General features: G+C 41.5%; 1 protein-coding gene across 1 annotated transcript in view; it reads right to left on the reverse strand.

The window, feature by feature from the left end:
• Positions 1-2,952: 2,952 nt before the first annotated feature.
• LOC126332793 (juvenile hormone esterase-like) overlaps positions 2,953-24,905 on the reverse strand; it is an 81,706-nt gene continuing 59,753 nt past the window's right edge. The window contains exons 8-10 of the mRNA XM_049996674.1: positions 13,030-13,183; positions 3,573-3,705; positions 2,953-3,429 (exon numbers count right to left, since the gene is read on the reverse strand). Coding sequence (XP_049852631.1) covers positions 3,243-3,429; positions 3,573-3,705; positions 13,030-13,183 — 474 coding nt within the window. The 3' untranslated portion in view covers positions 2,953-3,242. The remainder of the gene's footprint in view (positions 3,430-3,572; positions 3,706-13,029; positions 13,184-24,905) is intronic.

Below are 24,905 nucleotides of genomic sequence, written 5' to 3' on the forward strand. Positions count from 1 at the left end.
AAAGAGTTTGTTGTGTTGCCCAAGAAGAACGTTGTCTGAATCCGTGCTGTGTGTCAAGAGATCGCTTTCTTCAAAGTGGTTCATCAAGATCGGACAAGGAGTATGTTCTAAAATACTATTGCAGATCGACGTCAGTGGTCTGAGTGTTTAATTCAGTGGATTACTGTTACTTTCTTGAGTAATAATGTGGCACGTGTAACTTTCCGACCCTTAGATACGGATCCTTCGTCGAGCCAGCATATTCTGAAAGGAATCTAACTGATATACTCGTACAATTCGGACTGGAGGCTTTAACCTGTTAAGTGATTTAACTTTCGAAGCTAAAGCATGGATATCTACTTTTAAGTTACTCATGCTGGCAAAAGTTCTTGGTTACAATTCCGTAATATTCACTTTGCCTTCTTTGGCGAAGGAAGTACAGAAAAACATGTTTAGCAACTTCGCTTTAGTGGCACTGTCATCGGTAACGTTGCCTACGCTATCACACAATGAAGATAGTGACTGTGTCTTCCAAATAGCGTACTTTACATATGACCAGAATGTCTCTGGATTTTCTGCTAAATTTCGAGACAGGATTTCGTTGTGGATATCATTAAAAGCATCTAGCACTGAGGTCACCACTAATTTCGACCTTCTGTAAAACATGACCAATTTTGGATATTTTTTCGTTCTCTTAAATTTTCCATTCGTTTTTCGCTGTTTCAGCGACAGTGATCCGTTGCCATCCAAAACTATTCCTTAGAATTTAAGCCACGTCTGGTTTACACTTACATAATTTGTTTGGAAGAAATGCAGACTGTCGCTTAGGATAGAGTCAGGAGAATTTTTTTCAGTTTTTTACGTAGACATATTTTACGTTTTCTTTTGGTGAAGTTAGATGTTGCGGTAGCCATTTTCGCAACAACAACTTTGTGGTGACTAAAACCTGTATGCATGATTGTGCTCACTATTTGCTCTGGATTATTTGTTGGTAAAAGGTCAAGTATGATTTCGGGGCTATCTACGCTTCAAGTGGACTCCAGAACTGTGTATTCAAAATTATTTTCGGAGAAATCATTTAACACGATTTCGAACGATGTTTCATGCCTACCACAGCTTTCAACATGTATTTCTTCCAGCGAATCGTGGGTAGGTTCAAGTCACGACTAAATATAACTTGATGAGTGCGGTTTCTATCTGACATGATACTCAGCTTTTCTCTGAACCGTTCAGGATATGTATCACCTGAGTCAGGAGATCGTTAAAGGGATCATTTAATAATCTATTTCGTTTGTCAAGGATAACCTCTATCCTTACTAACTTACAGAAACTTCTTACTTCACCGTCATTAGAAAATAGTCCTGCTCCATAGCTGAGTGGTCAGCATGGCAGACTGCCTTGCTAAGGGCCCGCGTTCGCTTCCCGGCTGGGTCGGAGATTTTCTCCCATTGAGTGCTGGAAGTCATATTGCATTCATCCCTATCAGTACGCAAGTCGTCGAAATGGGGTCAGCTTAAAAGACTTGCACCAGACTACTGGTCTACCCATCTGGAGGTCCTAGCCACACACACACAATTTACTGAGTTTCGACATAAACCTTTTCTAACAACACGCCACCCCTAAACATATACAATCTTCCTGTCTGAACATAGTTAGGTCCCTTGTAAAAATTTCGGATCCTTTAGCTAGCTTCCAGTACCTATAAAGATTTGAGCATCAGTGCTTTCTATTTGTTCTTGAAGATCTGGTTCTTTCGCACAACAGCTACAGCAGTTCACTACCGTAATACGTACAGTTCCTAGGTCAAGCCTCGTCCTGTGCTGGACCTGCAGCATTGGAAACTGAAGCCCTTTTTGTGTTTTCTCGAGACCCTCTAGCTAAAAAGCCGCACAGTGCCCTCCACTCAGTCCTCGATACGCGTGTAGCCACCTCCTGTATGTAATGGACCAATCACCTGTTAACCGGAACCCTACATCCCGATAGTCCGTTAAAATGATTATATGGAAAACCTCATAAGAATTTGAGATAAGTGTGCTGGAATTCGTTAAACAGATAATACTGACTCCCATAGCTACAGTACTATTAAGGCATGAGCAATGTATGTGTCCGAATCAGCAAGTGAAAGTTAACGATGAGACAGCAAAAGACTGCAAAAATTGTAACATCGAATGTACAGGTTAGCGCTGTGTCTATCCCTTAATAACACCACATTTATGAGGTTAGCGTTGATCAAAACAACATATTCGTAATCGCAAAGTCTGATAGTGACGGAAGACAATCCTCATACGTTACATAAATACGTTTCTTTCACAGTGAGCAATAAATAACGTTCTAAAATGGTTGCTTTGCTCGCTGACGCAAACCTACCTAGACTTCTGCTTACAAAGCGAGTAGCCCACGACTAGTTGCCAGCTCGGATCAGTTCTTGGGGAAATGTTCATGACAACCCTCAATGCACGACGTGATTAAGGCTGTTCATATCTTTTCTTTCTTCGCAATGTTATTGTTAAACTGTGGCCCTGGTGGCCTAACGGCTTGAGCAATAGACTGCAGTTCTAGAGGTCCGAGATTCAATTCCATGTAGTGGAGAAGATTTATCCTCGTTCGAGTCCCTCCTTCACGGCTCATAGCCTTTGTTTGAAGCTAATAATAGGTTAGTTCAATTTAGAAAAATGTTATAGCTGAAACTGAAATGAGTACCAGCGATCATCCCTATTTCAACAGTAGATATCTACATGAAAATACCCAATTTGATGTCTGTGCTTTATGAATTGCTACTGTCCATACGTGGAACAACAGAAAGAATCTTACCATAATGAACCTCCGATCATGATTTCTCTTCCAAATTTACTACTAATAATTGGCCGCACTGATGAAATTGAATGTCATCAAACTGTGTTGACGGGCATTTTGTACTATTTTCCATCGTAGCGGGAGTAGCCATTTATACGTAATGTGAAAATACTGGAGCTATCCCTTCATAACTGACTTTAATTTACCATTGACGCAACTAAAATACCAACATTTTTTTCTGTAGATATGATTACTAGAGAAAGAAGGTATTACAATAGTTACTCCCGTGTTCATCTTTGTAATCAGAGTGGCTATAGTAACATACACTTAGAGTTAATACATATCTGTACAGTGAAATTATATTCTCTGAAAAAGTGTTACATGCAGTCTTTCTTGGAATGGACGTAAGGCTTCTTTCTGTGTTGGCAGAAATCCAAGTAAGTGTTTCAGGATTTGAAACGTCTCAAAAACTACAGACGGGAGATTAGCCCGTTTTTCTTGCTATACAGTCCGTCCCAGAAGTCCATCCGCGGTTTGAGCAGATTTTTCTCAATGCTGAGCCCGTGGTTGCTGATGTACAAGTGGCTGGGATCACGAGTGCTGACTGCTGGCCACGTGACACTCAGCAGAGGGTCTCCGTGAACGGGTGTGGGGTTCCTGCAAACAATTCCAACTTGTTCATATAAATGTTCTTAAAACAATTAACTTATTCGTGAGTTGCCTATTTACAGACAACCAACGAAAATGTTGGATAGTCATCAAATAAAAAAAAAAATTTGAAATGGATGAATTCAGCCTACCCTGTCTTCGCAAAGTTGGTCCACAGTTTAGTCATCCTGGCAATAATTCTGCCCTCGACAGAGTCGGGATCGACGTGAGAAGCAAACGAATTGACACGGAACAAGTAGCCAATGTCGTCGGCGTGGCTGGCACCTAAAATATAACCAGAATATCACAGATTCAGCAATTATTTTCCACATTCACGGCTACCAATCTGTAGCTGTATACACACTGAACGAGCCTCGTACTATCACAAGTTTCACATTTTGTTACTATGTAATGTTTGGATGATCCAGACAGGAACTACAACAAGAGGTACTTAAGAACTGCACGCATATTGAGTAAATTATGAGAACATCAGATAAAAAGCTTACAAAACGAAGTTTCACTAGGAGTTCTTTGCATCAAAGCATTTATAGGATTATGTAAGTCTCATAAATCTTCTTCATAATTTCACTTAATCCATTACGCATCACAGGTTAAGGAACTTAGTTGAGGTCAGTTTGTAATGAAGGGTTTCTTTTGCGATAAATAATAATAAAATGATATATGAAAAAACTGGCGCAGAGGATATGCAAAAGGAAAATATGACCAATGGGAATTTTCATTATGAGATTGTTTTATTCAACAACTGGTTTCGACAGTATCATCGTCATCATCATCATCTGGTTGCTGACCTATTAATCTTCAATTTGGAGAGTATACAGAAACTACAGTGACTAAAGACATATATCAAAACTTGATAGCAAAAAATTAAACATTTGAGTCACACTACCAACTAAGGATACCCATTGTCATTGTTGTTGTTGTAGTCTTCAGTCCTGAGACTGGTTTGATGCAGCTCTCCATGCTACTCTATCTTGTGCAAGTTTCTTCATCTCCCAGTACCTACTGCAACCTACATCCTTCTGAATCTGCTTAGAGTAGTCATCTCTTGGTCTCCCTTTACGATTTTTACCCTCCACGCTGCCCTCTAATACTAAATTGGTGATCCCTTGATGCCTCTGAACATGTCCTACCAACCGATCCCTTCTTCTGGTCAAGTTGTGCCACAAACTTCTCTTCTCTCCAATCCTATTCAATATTTCCTCATTAGTTACGTGATGTACCCGTCTAATCTTCAGCATTCGTCTGTAGCACCACATTTCAAAAGCTTCTGTTCTCTTCTTGTCCAAACTATTTATCGTCCATGTTTCAGTTCTATACATGGCTACACTCCATACAAATACTTTCAGCAATGACTTCCTGACACTTAAATCTATACTCGATGTTAACAAATTTCTCTTCTTCAGAAACGCTTTCCTTGCCATTTCCAGTCTACATTTTATATCCTCTCTACTTCGACCATCATTAGTTATTTTGCTCCCCAAATAGCAAAACTCCTTTACTACTTTAATTATCTCATTTCCTAATCTAATTCCCTCAGCATCACCCGGCTTTATTCGACTACATCCCATTATCCTCGTTTTTCTTTTGTTGATGTTCATCTTATATCCTCCTTTCAAGACACTATCCATTCTGTTCAACTGTTCTTCCAAGTCCTTTCCTGCCTCTGACAGAATTACAATGTCATCGGCAAACCTCAACACTTTTATTTCTTCTCCATGGATTTTAATACCTACTCCGAATTTTTCTTTTGTTTCCTTCACTGCTTGCTCAATATACAGACTGAATAACATCGGGCAGAGACTAGAACCCTGTCTCACTCCCTTCCCAACCACTGCTTCCCTTTCATGCCCCTCGACTTTTATAACTGCCATCTGGTTTCTGTACAAATTGTAAATAGCCTTTCCCTCCCTGTATTTTACCCCTGCTACCTTCAGAATTTGAAAGAGAATATTCCAATAAACATTATCAAAAGCTTTCTCTAAGTCTACAAATGCTAGAAACGTAGGTTTGCCCTTCCTTAATGTAGCTTCTAAGATAAGTCGTAGGGACAGTATTGCCTCACGTGTTCTAACATTTCTACGGAAAAACTGATCTTCCCCGAGGTCGGCTTATACTAGTTTTCCATTCGCCTGTAAAGAATTCGTGTTAGTATTTTGCAGCTGTGACTTATTAAACTGATAGTTCGCTGATTTTCACATCTGTCAACATCTGCTTTCTTTGGGATTGGAATTATTATATTCTTCTTGAAGTCTGAGGGTATTTCGCCTGTCTCATACATCTTGCTCACCAGATGGTAGAGTTTTGTCACGACTGGCTCTCCCAAGGCCGTCAGTAGTTCCAATGGCCTTGTTTCGACTCAGGTCTTTCAGTGCTCTGTCAAACTCTTCACGCAGTATCGTATCTCCCATTTCATCTTCATCTACATCCTCTTCCATTTCCATAATATTGTCCTCAAGTACATCACCGCTGTATAGACCCTCTATATACTCCTTCCACCTTTCTGCTTTCCCTTCTTTGCTTAGAACTGGGTTTCCATCTGAGCTCTTGATGTTCATACAAGTGGTTCTCTTATCTCCAAAAGTCTCTTTAATTTTCCTGTAGGCAGTACCTATCTTACCCCTAGTGAGATAAGCCTCTATATCCTTACATTTGTCCTCTAGCCATCCCTGCTTAGCCATTTTGCACTTCCTGTCGATCTCATTTTTGAGACGTCTGTATTCCTTTTTGCCTGCTTCATTTACTGCATTTTTATATTTTCTCCTTTCATCAATTAAATTCAATATTTCTTCTGTTGCCCAAGGATTTCTACTAGCCTTCATCTTTTTACCTACTTGTTCCTCTGCTGCCTTCACTACTTGATCCCTCAAAGCTACCCATTCTTCTTCTACCGTATTTCTTTCCCCCATTCTTGTCTATTGCTCCCTTATGCTCTCCCTGAAACTCTGTACAACCTCTGGTTCTTTTAGTTTATCCAGGTCCCATCTCCTTAAATTCCCACCTTTTTGCAGTTTCTTTAGTTTTATTCTACAGGTCATATTGTGGTCAGAGTCCACATCTGCCCCTGGAAACGTCTTACAATTTAAAACCTGGTTCCTAAATCTCTGTCTTACCATTATATAATCTATCTGAAACCTGTCAGTACCTACAGGCTTATTCCATGTATGGTTCTTGAACCAAGTGTCAGTTATGATTAAGTTGTGCTCTGTACAAAATTCTACCAGGCGGCTACCTCTTTCATTTCTTTGCCTCAGTCCATATTCACCTACTACGTTTCCTTCTCTCCCTTTTCCTACTACCGAATTCCAGTCACCCTTGACTATTAAATTTTCGGTATCCTTCACTATCTGAATAATTTCTTTTATTTGATCATACAATTCTTCAATTTCTTTGTCATCTGCAGAGCTAGTTGGCGTTGTCATTATGGCAGTTTAAATGTTGTTAAACACTACACATATCTGTGTATGTACCGTTATATAGAAACATAAAGTTTAATAAACCATATGCAAAACTTTTCAGTTTTGGAGAAGTTGAAGATGTTTATAAATTATATCAGGTAATGTGATTTTGCTGTGTGGGCATCCACTACTTGATTGATACATGTTACAAAAGTTTCTTAAAAAGCTGTGTCTATATCTTCATGCAGTGGTGCGACTTTCCTGCAGCAGACATAACCACGTTCGATGCATGTGGCTTTTTGCTGTTATCATCAGTTTTGCGGCACTGGTAGGAAAATGTGACTTTCAGTGTTCAGCTACATGGCCTATAACCATTAAATCTTCGTTGCGTTATTCTGCATTACCGAAGACCCATTTTAATTGGCAACGTTAATGTCAAGTGTATTTTGAATGTTGGAAGATCGCAATATTTCAATGGTCTAACGATAAATAAGCTACATTTTTTTCACTTGAAGATGCGATTAATAGATAGGGAAACCAGTCATGTATAATCTAGGAATAAAGATTTATCAACAGCGAATCAAGTTTCCATAACTTTCTTCAGAAGATGTAAAAAAAAATTAGGAATCTTGTAAAATATTTCAGGTAAACTAAATGTAACTGTATAATTACCGAAGTCTATGAAATTTGTGAACTTCAAAATAAACAAGGGCATCTACAAAAAATCAAAACTCTTATGTAAATTGCAGTGTAGATGTGGATTCACCGTGGCAGATCGGTGATATCGTAAAAGTTATAACAGAAATTGTTAAAATATTTAATTAAAAATGCAAAATGTACAAACAGTGTGAATATGATACTTTTCCAAAAATTCGTTGATTATCAAAACTAGAGGCAACTTTTCCCACAAGGTGTTATATATGTTGTCTGTAAAGTTAACGGACAAATGTGTTGTCAGAGATAAAAGGGTGTTGTAGGCTGAAGAAATAACTGTGAGCTATAATTTTCCTAAAGCATAATGTATAAGGCAACAAGGGTCATCACTCTCGAAATGATTAAAAGTGGTGTGAGGACAACTATGTATTCCAGCAGCTCATTCGTATATATACTAATTAGCTAAGCCAATATGACTGTTGTGACAGGAGCATAGGTGTAAATATTTGTATCTATATAAGATTCTCTTTTCTGGTAGTAGCAGAAAGCTGATTATAAACCCTTGCCTGCCTATTGCCCTGTTTCAAAATTTTATCCTCGAAATTATCCGAATCATGTCAACTAAATTAGTATATTCATAACCACCTCTAAATTTTCATTTAGGAGAAACACTGTCTCCACAATAATGACTAATAGTGGCATGACTGGCTAAGTTACACCACACTACTTCATGAAGTTTATCATTCCTCCATTTGTATATTAATCTTTCAGTGCACAGCATTGTGTAAGAGACAAATTATGATTAAACCCTAGTCAGTTATGCTTATGTGATAAATGAAAACATGTTCACTGAAACGTTATACATGAAAAAATGTTCACTGAAACTTTGTATCAAAAGCCTAACTGGATAAGTCTTAATAATTATTTGGTTGGTCGTTCTTCTACGTAAAACTATTAGTTTGCTATTTTCCATTCATTTGGTTTTGAGTGTAAAGGTAGGTGTTATTGACATTATCATGCAGCATCACATTTTAGAGATTTATACAGGGTGTCCCAGGAGGCCTGGTCAATGTTTCGAGGTATTATAGGGACTATCATTTGAAGCAAAGTACTCTGTATGGATATATGCCCTGTTCCTAATGGCTTCTGACATATAATGCATTTGATATCCTTCATTACTTATTTTCTGCCTTATTTAATGCGTTGACAGGTTTACACATATACAACTGTTAGTAAACATCAATACATGCATTTTACAAAGTATCAATTGCAAAATACGTAACTCTAAGCATTCACCTCTAAGCGCCAGCGTGCGCGTCACATTACGGCTGCTTTTTTCACAATAAATGTTCGAATATCCCGCTGTCAACTTCATTACGTTTGTGCGCTCTTGGAAGAACATGCTGTATTGCTTCTCTGACATGAAACACCTTGGCTGCGAAATCCCAAGTATCAACAATTATACTTGTTTTGTAAATAAAACTGCCTTTTCCTGCTGCTAGTTACTTTACTTATCCCACACGCGTTTCGCCTTCTCCGGTTCTAGCTCATCATCAACGGGATCTATAACGATACAGTTTTGTTAGTTATAGATTATCAAAAAGTTCAAATCACGATTTTTAATAAAAAAGTAATTACTTACGATTTGCTGATCTGCGTTTCCTCACATATGGTCTGGAGGTCGCACTACCAGTTTTATCACTGCCGTATAATCACATCTTTGTGTTCTCAGCTCCCACACACTGTTCATCATGTTTCTCACTCTTTTTTGGGTGGACTATTGTTCTTTTGTCACTCGATACAACTATTTCGTCGTACACTGCTTTTCACAAGGTAAATATTGCGACTCCATTTCGTGTTTCATCTTCTTTGGTATGTTTACCTATTTTTTGCCAACCTAACGAAGTATATGTTCGATACTAGTTCCTATTTATGATGTTTATACCGTGTGTGTGTGTGTGTGTGTGTGTGTGTGTGTGTGTGTGTGTGTGTGTGTGTGCGTGTGTATGAGTGACAGAGAGGGAGATAGATCAGATTTTGGGGGGGGGGGGGGGCGGGGGGGCCGTGGCGGGTGTACTAGCTGGCTGAAAATTTTGGTGACAGCTGTTTTGACGTTTCTTTTATATATTCTGTGGAGGGACTCATTGATGAGTGAGAGTAAAGCTGTTGGATTCTGTTATTATTACACTGCACAATATTATTATATTTATACTTTTTGCGAAACGTTATTCTATTATTTTACCTATTAGTGTAAGTAATGAATGGCTTGGCAAGTGCACTTGGTCATTCAACAGGATTTTGCCCTCTGCTTTGGTTTTATGTATATGATAATTTTCTTGCATGGTCAGGAGGTGTTTTTTATTGTTGATTCTAATTATTTTCATGTCATCTTCTCTAGTGGTTGGTTTGTTGCCATTTTCTCTTAGGTGTTCTGCAAATGTGGAGTGGTTAGTCCCATATTTCTAGCCTATAATGTGTTCCTTGTATCTGACATCAAATGTTCTCTCTGTTTGCCCTATGATTGTGGCTTCAGAAGTGTTACACTGTACTTGATATATACCTGCTTCCTGGTATATGTCTCTGTCAGTTTTGGGGTGTATTTTTGTATAGAATTGTCTGTTGCGTATGCTATGTTTATGGCCTGTCTTTTGAAAATGTTGGTGATTTAATAGATGAATTTGTATGTCATTGTGTACCATCTTCTGTTTTCTTTCATCTTTTTCTGATTATTCTGTGTAGTTGGTATGGGACTGCTCGTTTGTGTTTGGTTCTATTGTGTTGTTGTCTGTTGTTTGGAGCTTTCTGCTTTTATTTTACTTTTAATTTTGTTGTTTAGCTTTGTGACTGTGTTATTATTGTAACCATTATTTTATGCTATCTGCAATATTATGTCCAGTTCTTTTTGGTAGCTTTCTTTGGTGAGTGGTACTGTGTTGACTTTATGGGGCATGTGTCGTAGTGGTGCTTGCTTTTGTGCATATGGATGGTTCGAGGATTGGGGAATAATAATGTCTGTTGCTATGGATTTATGGTAAATTTCAAATATATGCTTATTATTTTGTTTTTGATTGTTATATCCAAAAAGTTAATATGGTTATTCTGTATTCTTTCAGTTGTGAGTTTTATCTAGTTATGTATCTTGTTGATGTCAGTATGCAGTTTTTCAATTTTTTGTTTGTGGTTTATGTATTAGGCAAAGGATGTCATCCATATACTTGTACCAATATAATAAGTTGTATTCTTTTGCTACTATTTTTGTGAAAATGATCTGTTCAATGTGGTTTACAAAAAAATTGGGTAAGGCTCTTGAACCTGGGGACCCTTTCAGTAATCCATCTTCTTGTAAATAGAATTCATTATTGAACTGGAAGTAATTTTGCTCTGTTATGAGCTTTATTAGAGTGCGCATTTCCTTAATATGTTCATCAGGGAGCTGACTATAAGTTTTCAGCTTCTTATCTATAATTTCTATTGTTTCTGGTACTGGTAAGTTGGAATACCTGTTTTCTATATCAAATGAGAGGAGTGTTAGCTGTGTCTGGGATTTTTACATCTTTTATTTGTTGTATGAGATGTGTGGTGTTTTAATGGTTCTGTCTTCTTGTGCTTTGAAATTTTCAGACATTACTTTTAACATATATCCTGCAAGCTTTTAATTGACGGATTTTCTAATATCTAGTATTGGCCTCACAGGAAGGTTCGGTTTGTGGATTTTTGGTTGGCTTCGGAGGAGCAGTTCAGTGGGACTGATCTGTGTCAACTTTCTTTTCTCTGTGTGATACAGTATGATGTCAATATTTTTCAGGGTGTTTTTTACATTTGTCTGGAATCTGTTTCCTGAGTCTGATTTTAATTTTTAATGTTATTTTGTGAAATGAATTCCTGTGTTTTTTCAATGTATTGTTCTTTATCTATCACTACTACTGTTTCTCGCCTTGTCTGGTTTTAAAATGATAATATTTTCATTTTGAACTTTTCTCCAAAGTTTTCTGAGTGTTGCAGTTTCTGTTTTTTTTTGTTTTTTGTTTTTGTGTTGTTGCGTTTTTATACTGGTTTTTATATTCTGGATTTCTTTTTTGCTAGTTCTCCATTTAATCCAGTGTTGACACTGCTATTTTCATTCCTATTTTCTACTGAGGTCGCTGATATGGAATACCTGGCAGTAGGTGGCAGCACAATGCACCTAATATGAAAAGCAAATGTTTTGTGGGTGTCGGGATAGTTTTGATCTCTTAATGTATTTGTCGACTAAGCAGTTCCACTGCCTTCTCTAACCTCATACCGTGCTCATATTTGTATACTTCCAGTACCGCCTTATTAACATTCAATATTGTGGATGCATGGCAGACAATATGTGGGGCGTCCAATGCCGTAAACATTAGCCTTTTGAGACACCACACTCAAGGGGTTGCTTGCGAGTGCCTATGTACGTTTCCTAATGAGGGGATCAACTTCCATGATGTGACCAAGCAGTTCATCTCGCGTACTCACTTTTAGTTTTTACATACTTCCCGATAAACAAATATTCCTGGCCAATTAATGGTACTATCGCGACAGATCCAGCGATTAGGGTAAGTCACACACATGGGCACCACTATCACAAAGACAAATAACATTAAATATGTACTGCCTCGGGAAACATTTGGAATACGGAATATCTCCAGACGAAGCTTTTTACCTCTTGAGCGTTGAATATTTCCCATTCCTGCTGGGTTACCAAATATTATGTTTTTGGTTATAGGCGTTGATGTCCATTGTAATTAAGGATACATATTTTATTTCACCCCATGCAGTTAAACTGATTGATGATCTAATGTGCAGTATTACCTACTTTTTTCTCAGACAAAGTTGTAAGCTCTTAAACGTAATGAATCTCTATATGTCAGATGACGAATGTCTTGCTGAAATCAGTCGCAGAGTGTAGTATGATTTACTAACGACTTCTTTTTGTATAAGGAAAGTCTTTTACACCATTTCTAAAAGCAATAGAGCACGACGTATGGATTTTATGATTTTGTTGTCTCCGTAGATTATTAAATGGTTACGTTGCTGTCACGAGGACCAATTCTTGAGAAAAACTGTGCTTGCGTGACTCCACTTTACCATTGGGTTTAAATGGTAGTACGCCAGCTTGCAGCAGTCGACCAAGCAACGGACAGCTTCTATTCCCTGTCTTCGCCTTAACCACTAAGCTTTTACGAATGCGCGGCCCTCAGGCGCTGACAGTGTAGACTGGGTTTAAGTGGGCACCTATAGGCCAATCGCTGCCTGCAAGAATCGCAGTTGACGCAAATCCTTACGTTTTACATCAGGCAGCCCTGGTACCGTACACGACATGGTCATGACTGTATCTGTCTAGTAGTCTATGTGGAAGGGAGGAAGCTACAGAACTGGGATAAAATTAAAGGGAAATAATCTTAACAATTCCTCACCTTACGCAGTGGCGCTATTCCTCGTGGATTAGAGCCACTGCGTTAGAGCAAAGGCTGCTTTGGCTGTATCAGACTAATGGGAACACTCTCACCTCAGTGTGACTCACCTGGAAAATCCTGCGCCCCGTACAGTCTTTTGAACCAGTTGAGCCGTGTATCAACGTCGAAGAAATAGAAGTATACAGGTTGAGCAGGGAACTTCTCGGCCTGTCTCTTGGCGGCCCTATAGCACTGGTAGATGTACGTCGCGTCTCCACGCACCTGCAACGGCAACAGGCCACCGTCAATAAACTGACCAGTAGATAAACGGAGTAGCCGGCCACTTCTTCTCACGCAAAATGAAAAAGAAAAACCTTGTTCACAAAGTACCTGCTGTCTCGAATAAACTGTTATCCAGTTAGGAGACGTACTGCCACGAAGTAATTGTAGGGCAAGAACACTGAGATTTACCGTTTCTGAATAATAAGTCTTAGAACATACAAATTTCCTGTAAGAGCATCAGAAAATACAGTTCTTAGGCAGAGAAGTACAGTGTGAATAAGTACTTATTGTGAAAGGCGTATTTATGTACACCATCAGCTGCTGTATAAAAGTTATTGCAATGCACTGGTAGTTTTAGTACACATGTACCAATTTTTGGATTTGTTCACAAATTCGATATACAATTTTCCTTTATAATGTAATAAACATAGCTTCATTTTTATTCATTTAAACAAAAATATAAATAAAATATTAACCTTCACGATATCGTTGACTTTGAAACCATTTTGGTAGTAGCACCTTGGCCCATAGAGGCCACACTGAGTATACATCGTCTGTACAGTTGTTTTAAAGCTTTTAATTGATATTTTATACAATATTTAAGTAGTTACATGGTTATAAAGAGACTTTTTTACATAGCTATTTTATGTTACACTACTGGCCATTAAAATTACTACACCAAGAATAAATGCAGATGATAAATGGGTATTCATTGGACAAATATATTATACTAGAACTAACATGTGAATACATTTTTACGCAGTTTTGGAGTATAGAGCCTGAGAAATCAGTGCCCAGAACAACCACCTCTGGCCGTAATAACGGCCTTCATACGCCTGGGCATTGACTCAAACAGAGCTTGGATGCCGTGTACAGCTACAGCTGCCCATGCAGGTTCAATAGTAGAGACTGGCATATTGTGACACGCCAGTTGCTCGGCCACCATTGACTAGACGTTTTAAGATGGCGATAGATGTGGAGAATGTGCTGGCCAGCGCAGCAATCGAACATTTTCTGTAGCCAGAAAGGCCCGTACAGGAGCTGCAACATGCGGTCGTGCATTATTCTGCGGAAAAGTAGGGTTTCGCTGGGATCGAATGAAGCGTAGAGCCACGGGTCGTAACACAACTGAAATGTAACGTCCACTGTTCAAAGTTCAGTCAATGCGAACAAGAGGTGACAGAGACGTGTAACCAATGGTACCCCATACCATCATGCCGGGTATTACGCCAGTATGGCGATGACGAATGCACGCTTCCAAAGCGTGTTCACCGCGATGTCGAAACCACGGATGCGACCATCATGATGCTGTAAACAGAACCTGGATTCACCCGATAAAATGACGTTTTGCCATTCGTGCACCCAGATTCGTCGTTGAGTACACCATCGCAGGCGTTCCTGCTTGTGATGCAGCGTCAAGGGTAACTGCAGTCATGGCCTCCGAGCTGATAGTCCATGCTACTGCAAACGTTGTCGAACTGTTCATGCAGATGGCTGTTGTCTTGCAAATATCCCCATCTGTTGACTCAGGGATCGAGACGTGGCTGCACGATTCGTTACAGCGATGCGGATAAGATGCCTGTCATCTCCACTGCTAGTGATACGAGGCCGTTGGGTTCCAGCACGGCATTCCTCCTGAACCTACCGATTCCATATTCTCCTAACAGTCATTGGATCTTGACCAACGTGAGCAACAATGTCGCTATACGATAACCCGCAATCGCGATAGACTACAATTCGATCTTTATCAAAGTCGGAAACGTGATGGTACGCGTTTCCCCTCCTCTCACGAGGCATCACAATAACGTTTCACCTGGCAACGCCGGTCAACTGTTGTTTGTGTACGAGAAATCTGTTGGACACTTTCCTCATGTCAGCATGTTGTAGGTGTCGCCACCAGCGCCAACCTTGTGTGATTGCTCTGAAAAGCTAATCATTTGAATATCACATAATCTTCTTCCTGTTGGTTAAATTTCGTGTCTGTAGCACGTCATCTTCGTGGTGTAGCAATTTTAATGGCCAGTAGTGGATTATTGTATTCTGTTTTTTTATGTTTTGCCGATTATGTGAACCCGTTTTACACCGATTCGTTGACTTGAGGTAGAGAGGAGAATAGGTAGGCGGAGCATCTTCATATTTAAGCGTATGCCCGTCACTTGCTGGCACCAGTTGACATCATAGCAGCTGAGAAGAGTACTCCACCTACCATCTTCGTAGCATTCCATGCGTATGACAAGTCTTAGTGTATTTTATCCTTACAAGCATTTTGTCCGACTTTATTGTCAATCTAGTAAGGTTTCTATTACTTTTTAAATTAAATTACAGATCTGATGATGGTCATGTGAAATGACCGAAACCGTTCACCTATGTTCTTGTAGCATACGTGGTGCGATCAAGATTGAATTTTAAAAAGAAAATTTATAAAAAAATTTTTTGACCGCTGTTCCAAAAATGTTTATTAAAAAAGGAAACATCACTATTGACACTTATAAGCCAAAAGCTTATGACCACTGTCCACCGCGACTTTCGATTCCACCTGGTGGCGATGCGGGCATGTGGTTCGGCAACAAAAGAATATAAGTGGAACAAAAACGGACGGGGGTCACCCTAACGAAAATGTGGGCTGCAAATTGGGATATACAGTGAGATAAGCGACTTTGACAGAGGGCAGATTTTTACTACGCTGAGACTGTGGACGCGTATCTCTAAAACGGCGAAGCTGGTCGAATGTTCACCTGCTACTGTCATGAGCTTCTACGGAAAGAGTTAAGACAGTATAACTACTATTAGGTCTTAAATGGTTGGACGTCAAAGACTCTTCACAGAAAGTGGCGTCCGCAGCTCGTGGTCGTGCGGTAGCGTTCTCGCTTCCCATGCCCGGGTTCCCGGGTTCGATTCCCGGCGGGGTCAGGGATTTTCTCTGCCTCGTGATGGCTGGGTGTTGTGTGATGTCCTTAGGTTAGTTAGGTTTAAGTAGTTCTAAGTTCTATGGGACTGGTGACCATAGACGCTAAGTCCCATAGTGCTCAGAGCCATTTGAACCATTTGAACCAGAAAGTGGCGATCGGAGACTTACATCGTCTATAAAGTAGCATAGATGGTGATTTATGGCATCTCTGTCGAAAAAGCAAAGCACTTTGGTGGTGCAGGTACAAGTTTTTCGGAGCACACCGTTCGTCGTACGTTGTTGAATGCGAGGGAATGCAGCAAACCACCCGTACTTGTTCACATGTTGATTGACCCAACGATATCATCATTTACGGTTGCAGTGGGCACTGGGCCATCGGGATTCGACCGTCGATCACTGGAAACGTGTCGGCTCTTCGGGTGAATCAAGATTATGGTACACTGGGTCGATGGTTGTCTCCACAAACGCCATCATGGGGGTGAACGGCGGCTCGAAACGCGCAAAGCGCCACGGACGAAGAGGGGTCTGAGCAGCATTATGCTATGAGAAGCATTCTCTTGCGCTTGCATAGGAACTGTGGTTGTAATCGACACTTTGACAGCTGCAAACTATCTGAATTCCTTCATGCTTGATGTCTTCCTCGACGGCGATGACATCTTTCAGCAGCACAACTGTCCGTGTCTAAGAGCCAGAACTGTACTACAGTGGTTTGAGGACCGTTATAGTGAACTCAAGTTGATGTCTCGGTGACCAAATTGGCTTGATGTAAATGCTATGAGGCACATCTGAGTCGTTATAGAGAGCCATCACCGCGTACGCTAATCAGAGGCCCGTTATTTACGCGATTTACATGACCTGCGGGTAAACATCTAACGCCTCATACCTCCACAAACGTACCGACAAACTGTCGTATCGCTGATACGAAGAATGCGTGATGTATTTCGTTCCAAAGACGAACAAGCAAGCTATTAAGTAGGTGGTCATAATGTTTTGGGTCATCATGTCACTAACATACATTTGTTAACGGTGACAATTGTGCTCCCGCTGGAAAGACGAGGTATACAAATCTTTTGAGAGACGAGAGCTGTAGGGAGTAAATGTAATTCATTTCGGGAGCATTATAGATGGACACTCAAGTACAGTACGAACAGGGCGAAGAATACTTGCGAGCGGATTAGCCGAGCGGTCCGGGGCGCCACAGACGTGGACTGTGCGGCTGGTCACGGTGGAGGTTCGAGTCCTTCCTTAGGCATGTGTGTGTGTGTGTGTGTGTGTGTGTGTGTGTGTGTGTGTGTGTGTGTGTTTGTCCTTAGGATAATTTAGGTTAAGTAGTGGGTAAGCTTTGATTCATAATCAAACGTCTTCATTCCCGGGTTCGATCCCCGCCACTGCCTAAATTGTGATAAATAATCAGCATTGGCGGCCGAAGACTTCCGGCATAAGAAGTCAGCCTCATTCTGCCAACGGCCTTGTCAAAGAGGGCGGAGGAGCGGATAGAGGTTCAGGGCACTCTCTTGTCCTAGGGGTGGGAAATTGCCCCTAAAGGCGGAAGAATCAGCAATGATCAACGACATGAGGATGCAGAAGGCAATGGAAACCACTGCATTAAAGACACGTAACGTGTATCCACAGGACATGTGGCCTGTAGTTGAAGAAGTGTCATGATGATCTCTCCATTGGCAAAAGATTCCGGAATAGTCCCCCATTCGGATCTCCGGAAGAGGACTGCCAAGGGGGAGGTTACCATGAGAAAAAGATTGAATAATCAAGGAAAGGATAATGTTCTACGAGTCGGGGCGTGGAATGTCAGAAGATTAAACGTGGTAGGGAAACTCGAAAATCTGAAAAGGGAAGTGGAAAGGCTCAATCTAGATGTAGTAGGGGTCAGTGAAGTGCAGTGGAAGGAAGAGAAGGATTTCTGGTCAGATGAGTATCGGGTATATCAACAGCAGCAGAAAATGGTATAACAGGTGTAGGATTCATTATGAATAGGAAGGTAGGGCAAAGGGTGTGTTACTGTGAACAGTTCAGTGACCGGGTTGTTCTAATCAGAATCGACAACAGACCAACACCGACGACGATAGTTCAGGTATACATGCCGACGTCGCAAGCTGAAGATGAACAGATAGAGGAAGTGTATGAGGATATTGAAAGGATAATGCAGTATGTAAAGGGTACCGAAAATCTAATAGTCATGGGCGACTGGAATGCAGTTATAGGGGATGGAGTAGAAAAAAAGGTTACAGGATAATATGGGCTTGGGACAAGGAATCAAAGAGGAGAAAGACTAATTGAGTTCTGTAACAAGTTTCAGCTAGTAATAACGAATACCCTGTTCAAGAATCACAAGAGGAGGAGGTATACTTGGAAAAGGCCGGGAGATGCAGGAAGATTTCAATTAGATTACATCATGGTCAGACAGAGATTCCGAAATCAGATACTGGATTGTAAGGCGTACCCAGGAGCAGATATAGACTCACATCACAATATAGTAGTGATGAAGAGTAAGCTGAAGTTCAGGACATTAGTCAGGAAGAATCAATACGCAAAGAAGTGGGATATGGAAGTTCTAAGGAATGACGAAATACGTTTGAAGTTACAGCAATAAGGAATAGCACAGTAGGCAGCACACTTAAGAGGAATTGACATCTCTAAAAAGGGCCATAACGGAAGTTGGGAGGAAAACATAGGTACAAAGAAGGTAGCTGCGAAGAAACCATGGGTAACAGAAGAAATACTTCAGTTGATTGATGAAAGGAGGAAGTACAAACATGTTCCGGGAAAATCAGGAATACAGAAACACAAGTCGCTGAGGAATGAAATAAATAGGGAATGCAGGGAAGCTAAGACGAAATGGCTGCAGGAAAAACGTGAAGGCATCGAAAAAGATATGATTGTCGGTAGGACAGACTCAGCATACAGGAAAGTCAAAACAACCTTTGGTGACATTAAAAGCAACGGTGGTAACATTAAGAGTGCCACGGGAATTCCACTGTTAAATGCAGAGGAGAGAGCAGATAGGTGGAAAGAATACATTGAAAGCCTCTATGAGGGTGAAGATTTGTCTGATGTGATAGAAGAAGAAACAGGAGTCGATTTAGAAGAGATAGGGGAACCAGTATTAGAATCGGAATTTAAAAGAGCTTTGGAGGACTTACGGTCAAATAAGGCAGAAGGGATAGATGACATTCCATCAGAATTTCTAAAATCATTAGCTGAAGTGGCAACAAAACCACTATTCACGTTGGTGTGTAGAATATATGAGTCTGGCGACATACCATCTGAATCTCGGAAAAGCATCATCCACACAATTCCGAAGACGGCAAGAGCTGACAAGTGCGAGAATTATCGCACAATCAGCTTAACAGCTCATGCATCGAAGCTGCTTACAAGAATAATATACGGAAGAATGGAAAAGAAAAATGAGAATGTGCTAGGTGACGATCAGTTTGGCTTTAGGAAAAGTAAAGGCACGAGAGAGGCAATTCTGACGATACGGCTAATAATGGAAGCAAGGTTAAAGAAAAATCAAGACACGTTCATAGGATATGTCGACCTGAAAAAAGCGTTCGACAATATAAAATGGTGCAAGCTTTTCGAGATTCTGAATAAAGTAGGGGTGAGCTATAGGGAGAGACGGGTCATATACAATATGAACAACAACTAAGAGGGAATAATAAGAGTGGACGATCAAGAACGAAGTGCTCGTATTAAGAAAGGTGTAAGACGAGGCTGTAGCTTTCGCCCCTACTCTTCAATCTGTACATCGAGGAAGCAGTGATGGAAATAAAAGAAAGGTTCAGGAGTGGAATTAAAATACAAGGTGAAAGGATATCAATGATACGATTCGCTGATGACATTGCCATCCTGAGTGAAGGCGAAGAAGAATTAAATGATCTGCTGAACGGAATGAACAATCTAATGAGTACACAGTATGGTTTGAGAGTAAATCGGAGAAAGACGAAGGTAATGAGAAGTAGTAGAAATGAGGTCAGCGAGAAACTTAACATCAGGATTGATGGTCACGAAGTCAATGAAGTTAAGGAATTCTGCTACCTAGGCAGTAAAATAACCAATGACCGACGGAGCAAGGAGGACATCAAAAGCAGACTCGCTATGGCAAGAAAGGCATTTCTGGCCAAGAGAAGTCTACTAATATCAAATACCGGCCTTAATTTGAGGATGAAATTTCTGAGGATGTACGTCTGGTAGTGAAACATGGATTGTGGGAAAACCGGAACAGAAGAGAATCGAAGCATTTGAGATGTGGTGCTATAGACGGATGTTGAAAATAAGGTGGACTGATAAGGTAAGGAATGAGAAGGTTCTACGCAGAATCGGGGAGGAAAGGAATATGTGGAAAACACTGATAAGGAGAAGGGACAGGATGATAGGACATCTGCTAAGACATGAGGGAATGACTTCCATGGTACTAGAGGGAGCTGTAGAGGGCAAAAACTGTAGAGGAAGACAGAGATTGGAATACGTCAAGCTGCAAGTGCTACTCTGAGATGTAGAGGTTAGCACAGGAAAGGAATTCGCGGCGGGCCGCATCAAACCCGTCAGTAGACTGATGACAAAAAAAAAAAAAAAAAAAAAAAAAAAAAAAAAAAAAAAAAAAAAAATGGGGGGGGGGACTGATGACCTTAGCAGTTAAGTTCCATAAGATTTCACACACATTTGAACATTTTTTGAAGAATACTTGCAGCCATGCAGCACCAATATGACCTCCCACAGCCATCTTTCTGGCGACTGATGTTGCACTGATATCATCGCCTTCAAAGGCAATATAGTCAACTGTGCTATTCTCACACTGCTCGGCATCAAGAAAGCAAGATACATCAGTAAACATAAACTCAAGATTCACCATCAAATGTAACAGGAAATCCCTAAGATACTTAGGAAGAGGAAGGAAAAACAGCCAAGGAAAAATTCGTCTATCTAAATAGTACGGCAATCGTCACCAACGGTTAAACTCCGCAGAAAGCATGCAATGACGTACAAGCATTAAGAGGAGCAGAGAGAGTCCTAAAACGAAAAAGTAATCAAGTTTTCAAATCAAGCCAAAGTGGAGAACATGCTAAATAAGAAGAATACCTTAATGAGGCTACTGTTGTGCTTACTCTCACCAGCTCTGTGATCGACGTTATTCGTACCAATAATAATTTCACGACTTCCATACCAGTGTAAGGATAACGGTTTGATTACAAAAAGGGCTTTGGTCGGAACTCTACATGAAGTTATAATATAGAAAATTTGTTAAGACGTAACTGTACTGTTCTCAATAAGGCAGATGAGCTAAATCCATGTATGTTGAGGGTTTTTTCGTATCAAAGCCATATAAACACGTGTCTGCTGTGAAATAAAGGTCGTATAATCTGAGCCTTACATCAGAGGAGACTAACGGCACTATTACACTCTAAGGCATAAAAAAAATTGCACACCACGAAGGAGTTATCCGAAAGATGTCGAAATCATTAGATGTGATAGACACGCACCAACGAACTAATAATAACAATTTCAGTAACATTGGATAAGTCATTCAAGAGTAAAAGCTTCACAAACTGTGCATATCAATAAAGCGTTGGTCCACATCTGGCCTTTGTGCAGGCAGTTACTCCATTTGGAATTGATTGATAGTGTTGTTGGATGTCCTCCAGATGGACATCGTGTCGATGTCTCCCTACACGGAGCTTTAAATCGCCAAAACCCCGAGCTGGCTGTAGAGTCATATCCATAACGCTACAACACCCTCAACAGGGGAGAGATCGAGTGACCTGTCTGACCAAGGTAGACTCTCCCAGGCATGAAGGAAAGCAGTGAATATTCTTCCTGCGTGTGGGCGGGCATTAACATGCTGAAATTTAAGCCCAGGTTGGTTTGCCATGAAAGACAACAAAACGGTTCTGTCGACGTACCGCTGTGCTGTAAGAGCGCCACTGACGAGAGAGCTCTTGCTTTGAAAAATATGGCACTCCAGTCCAATATTCCTGGTTTTAAGTGCGTATGGTGGGCGATGTTCAGGGTTGGTATCCCACAGCTGTCCGAGGCGTCTCCAGACACGTCTTCGACTTGGAATCTATTTGCCTGGAGCAGGAACGTCTTCAGTGATGAGTCCCCTGCGAAGTGAGGGAAGATGACCAATGAAAACGTGGCTTGAGACACTCCAGACAGCGATGGGATACCAACCTGTCATCCGTTATATGGCTCGGAAACGAGGAGCTATGGTCTGGGGTACTATTTCATTTGATAGCAGGATTCCTTTGATTGTCTTCCTCACCACCTTTACAGCTCAACTATACGTCGAAAATATTTTATGCCCCGTTTCGTTGCCCTTCAAGGCATACATTTCAGCAAGATAATGCCCGTCCATGCACTGCCTACGTTCCTTCTGCTAGTCTTCGTGCTTGCGAAACCACACGTTGGCGGGAACGATCGCCGGATCTCTCCCTCATACAGAACGTTACAGTTGAGAACATTATAGGCAGGACCCTGTAACCAGCTCGGGGTTTTCACAGTGTAAAGCCGTCGCCTCCAGCGTCACTGAAGGAAGTAAACCGACACTGAATGTCCACAAACAGCAAGAGACTTACGTGTTGTGGCCAATGGATCCGTTATTAGCCGTATCACCAGATGTACTGAACACCAACCAGAAAGCATTTGGAGGACCTCTGTAGTAAAGCAAATTATGGGTACCTTTTATGAAACAAACCAGGGCGGAGACAAAATAGCGTGTGTGTGATGTTTTACTTGTGATGACTTTTCACACGCCGAGTCCTTATGTAACCGACACAATGACACGTTTTTTCAGGTCTTCAGACTGTTTCGTGGCTGGTAATTTAATGTAGAACATCGTCACAGTAATCTTCTCCAATTGCCCGACGGCCAGTTGTAAGAATTTTTCCGCCACTATGATTAATACCGGCTGCAAAGTTGTAGAGCACGGATGTGAATTCGCGGCCTGTGGGAAGCATCGTGCTTCAGATTGGTTTCAGTCCGGCCAGCGAATAATTCGTGCGAGTATGGAGTGTGGACGTACTACACCACGGGGACTGAAACTGAAGGTAATTTATGATGAATTAACCGTGTTTACTTTGCCATGACGGCATTTCCAAATGGTTGAAACGGCTCTGAGCACTATGGTACTTAATTGCTGAGGACATCAGTCCCCTAGAATTTAGAACTACGTAAACCTAACTAACCTAAGGACATCACACACATCCATGCCCGAGGCAGGATTCGAACCTCCGACCGTAGCGGTCACGCGGCTCCAAACTGTAGCGCCTAGAACCGCACGGCCACTCCGGCCGGCCCAGATGTGTCCTCAAATTGTTTCTTCACTAACGGTGTTACAGAATTTTGCAACGGAAGTTTTAAAGACAACTATTATAAAACGCCGCAAGCAAAGAAATAACGTTCACGATGCGTAAATAAATATAAATTTCCGAAGATGGGTTGAATACTAAAATAATTTTACTCTGAAAAATGCGTGTTACGAGACGTAATTTGGTGGTGAAGCGTGTCGGGAAAGGGGTGTCGTTCATATCAATGCCTTACCGCAAAAGTGTTGATGTCACGGACGATATAGATTTCAATTTATGCGGTAGGAGCGCTTCTGTTGGGTTACTTGTCAAGCCAGCCCGGGAGCTTAGTTAAGGATGAGTATTAGGCCCGCGAACCTGCCTATGGTCTATATCTGAGCAACTTACATCGACTTCCAGAAACTCAGATGCTGCCAGAATATGCGGATCCCCTGCACGTTATCAGGAGTAACGTGAAATGTTTCCAGCAGCCATCAGCAAATGTAATTAGGAAGATAACAGAACTTTGTGACAAGTATTGAACCACTCCAAAAACAATTAACCCGCACGTAGTGCACAAATAGTTTCAGACTAAAAGGTGATAAGGAAGCATCAGAATTGTGAATGCCCGTTAAAGTTATACACTCCTGGAAATGGAAAAAAGAACACATTGACACCGGTGTGTCAGACCCACCATACTTGCTCCGGACACTGAGAGAGGGCTGTACAAGCAATGATCACACGCACGGCACAGCGGACACACCAGGAACCGCGGTGTTGGCCGTCGAATGGCGCTAGCTGCGCAGCATTTGTGCACCGCCGCCGTCAGTGTCAGCCAGTTTGCCGTGGCATACGGAGCTCCATCGCAGTCTTTAATACTGGTAGCATGCCGCGAAAGCGTGGAAGTGAACCGTATGTGCAGTTGACGGACTTTGAGCGAGGGTGTATAGTGGGCATGCCGGGGGCCGGGTGGACGTACCGCCGAATTGCTCAATACGTGGGGCGTGAGGTCTCCACATTACATCGATGTTGTAGCCAGTGATCGGCGGAAGGTGCACGTGTCCGTCGACCTGGGACCGGACCGCAGCGACGCACGGATGCACGCCAAGACCGTAGGATCCTACGCAGTGCCGTAGGGGACCGCACTGCCACTTCCCAGGAAATTAGGGACACTGTTGCTCCTGGGGTATCGGCGAGGACCATTCGCAACCGTCTCCATGAAGCTGGGCTACGGTCCCGCACACCGTTAGGCCGTCTTCCGCTCACGCCCCAACATCGTGCAGCCCGCCTCCAGTGGTGTCGCGACAGGCGTGAATGGAGGGACGAATGGAGACGTGTCGTCATCAGCGATGAGAGTCACTTCTGCCTTGGTGCCAATGATGGTCGTATTCGTGTTTGGCACCGTGCAGGTGAGCACCACAATCAGGACTGCATACGACCGAGGCACACAGGGCCAACACCCGGCATCATGGTGTGGGGAGCGATCTCCTACACTGGCCGTACACCTCTGGTG

This window comes from Schistocerca gregaria, chromosome 2 (genome assembly GCF_023897955.1).
Source record: "Schistocerca gregaria isolate iqSchGreg1 chromosome 2, iqSchGreg1.2, whole genome shotgun sequence".
NCBI lineage: Eukaryota > Metazoa > Arthropoda > Insecta > Orthoptera > Acrididae > Schistocerca > Schistocerca gregaria.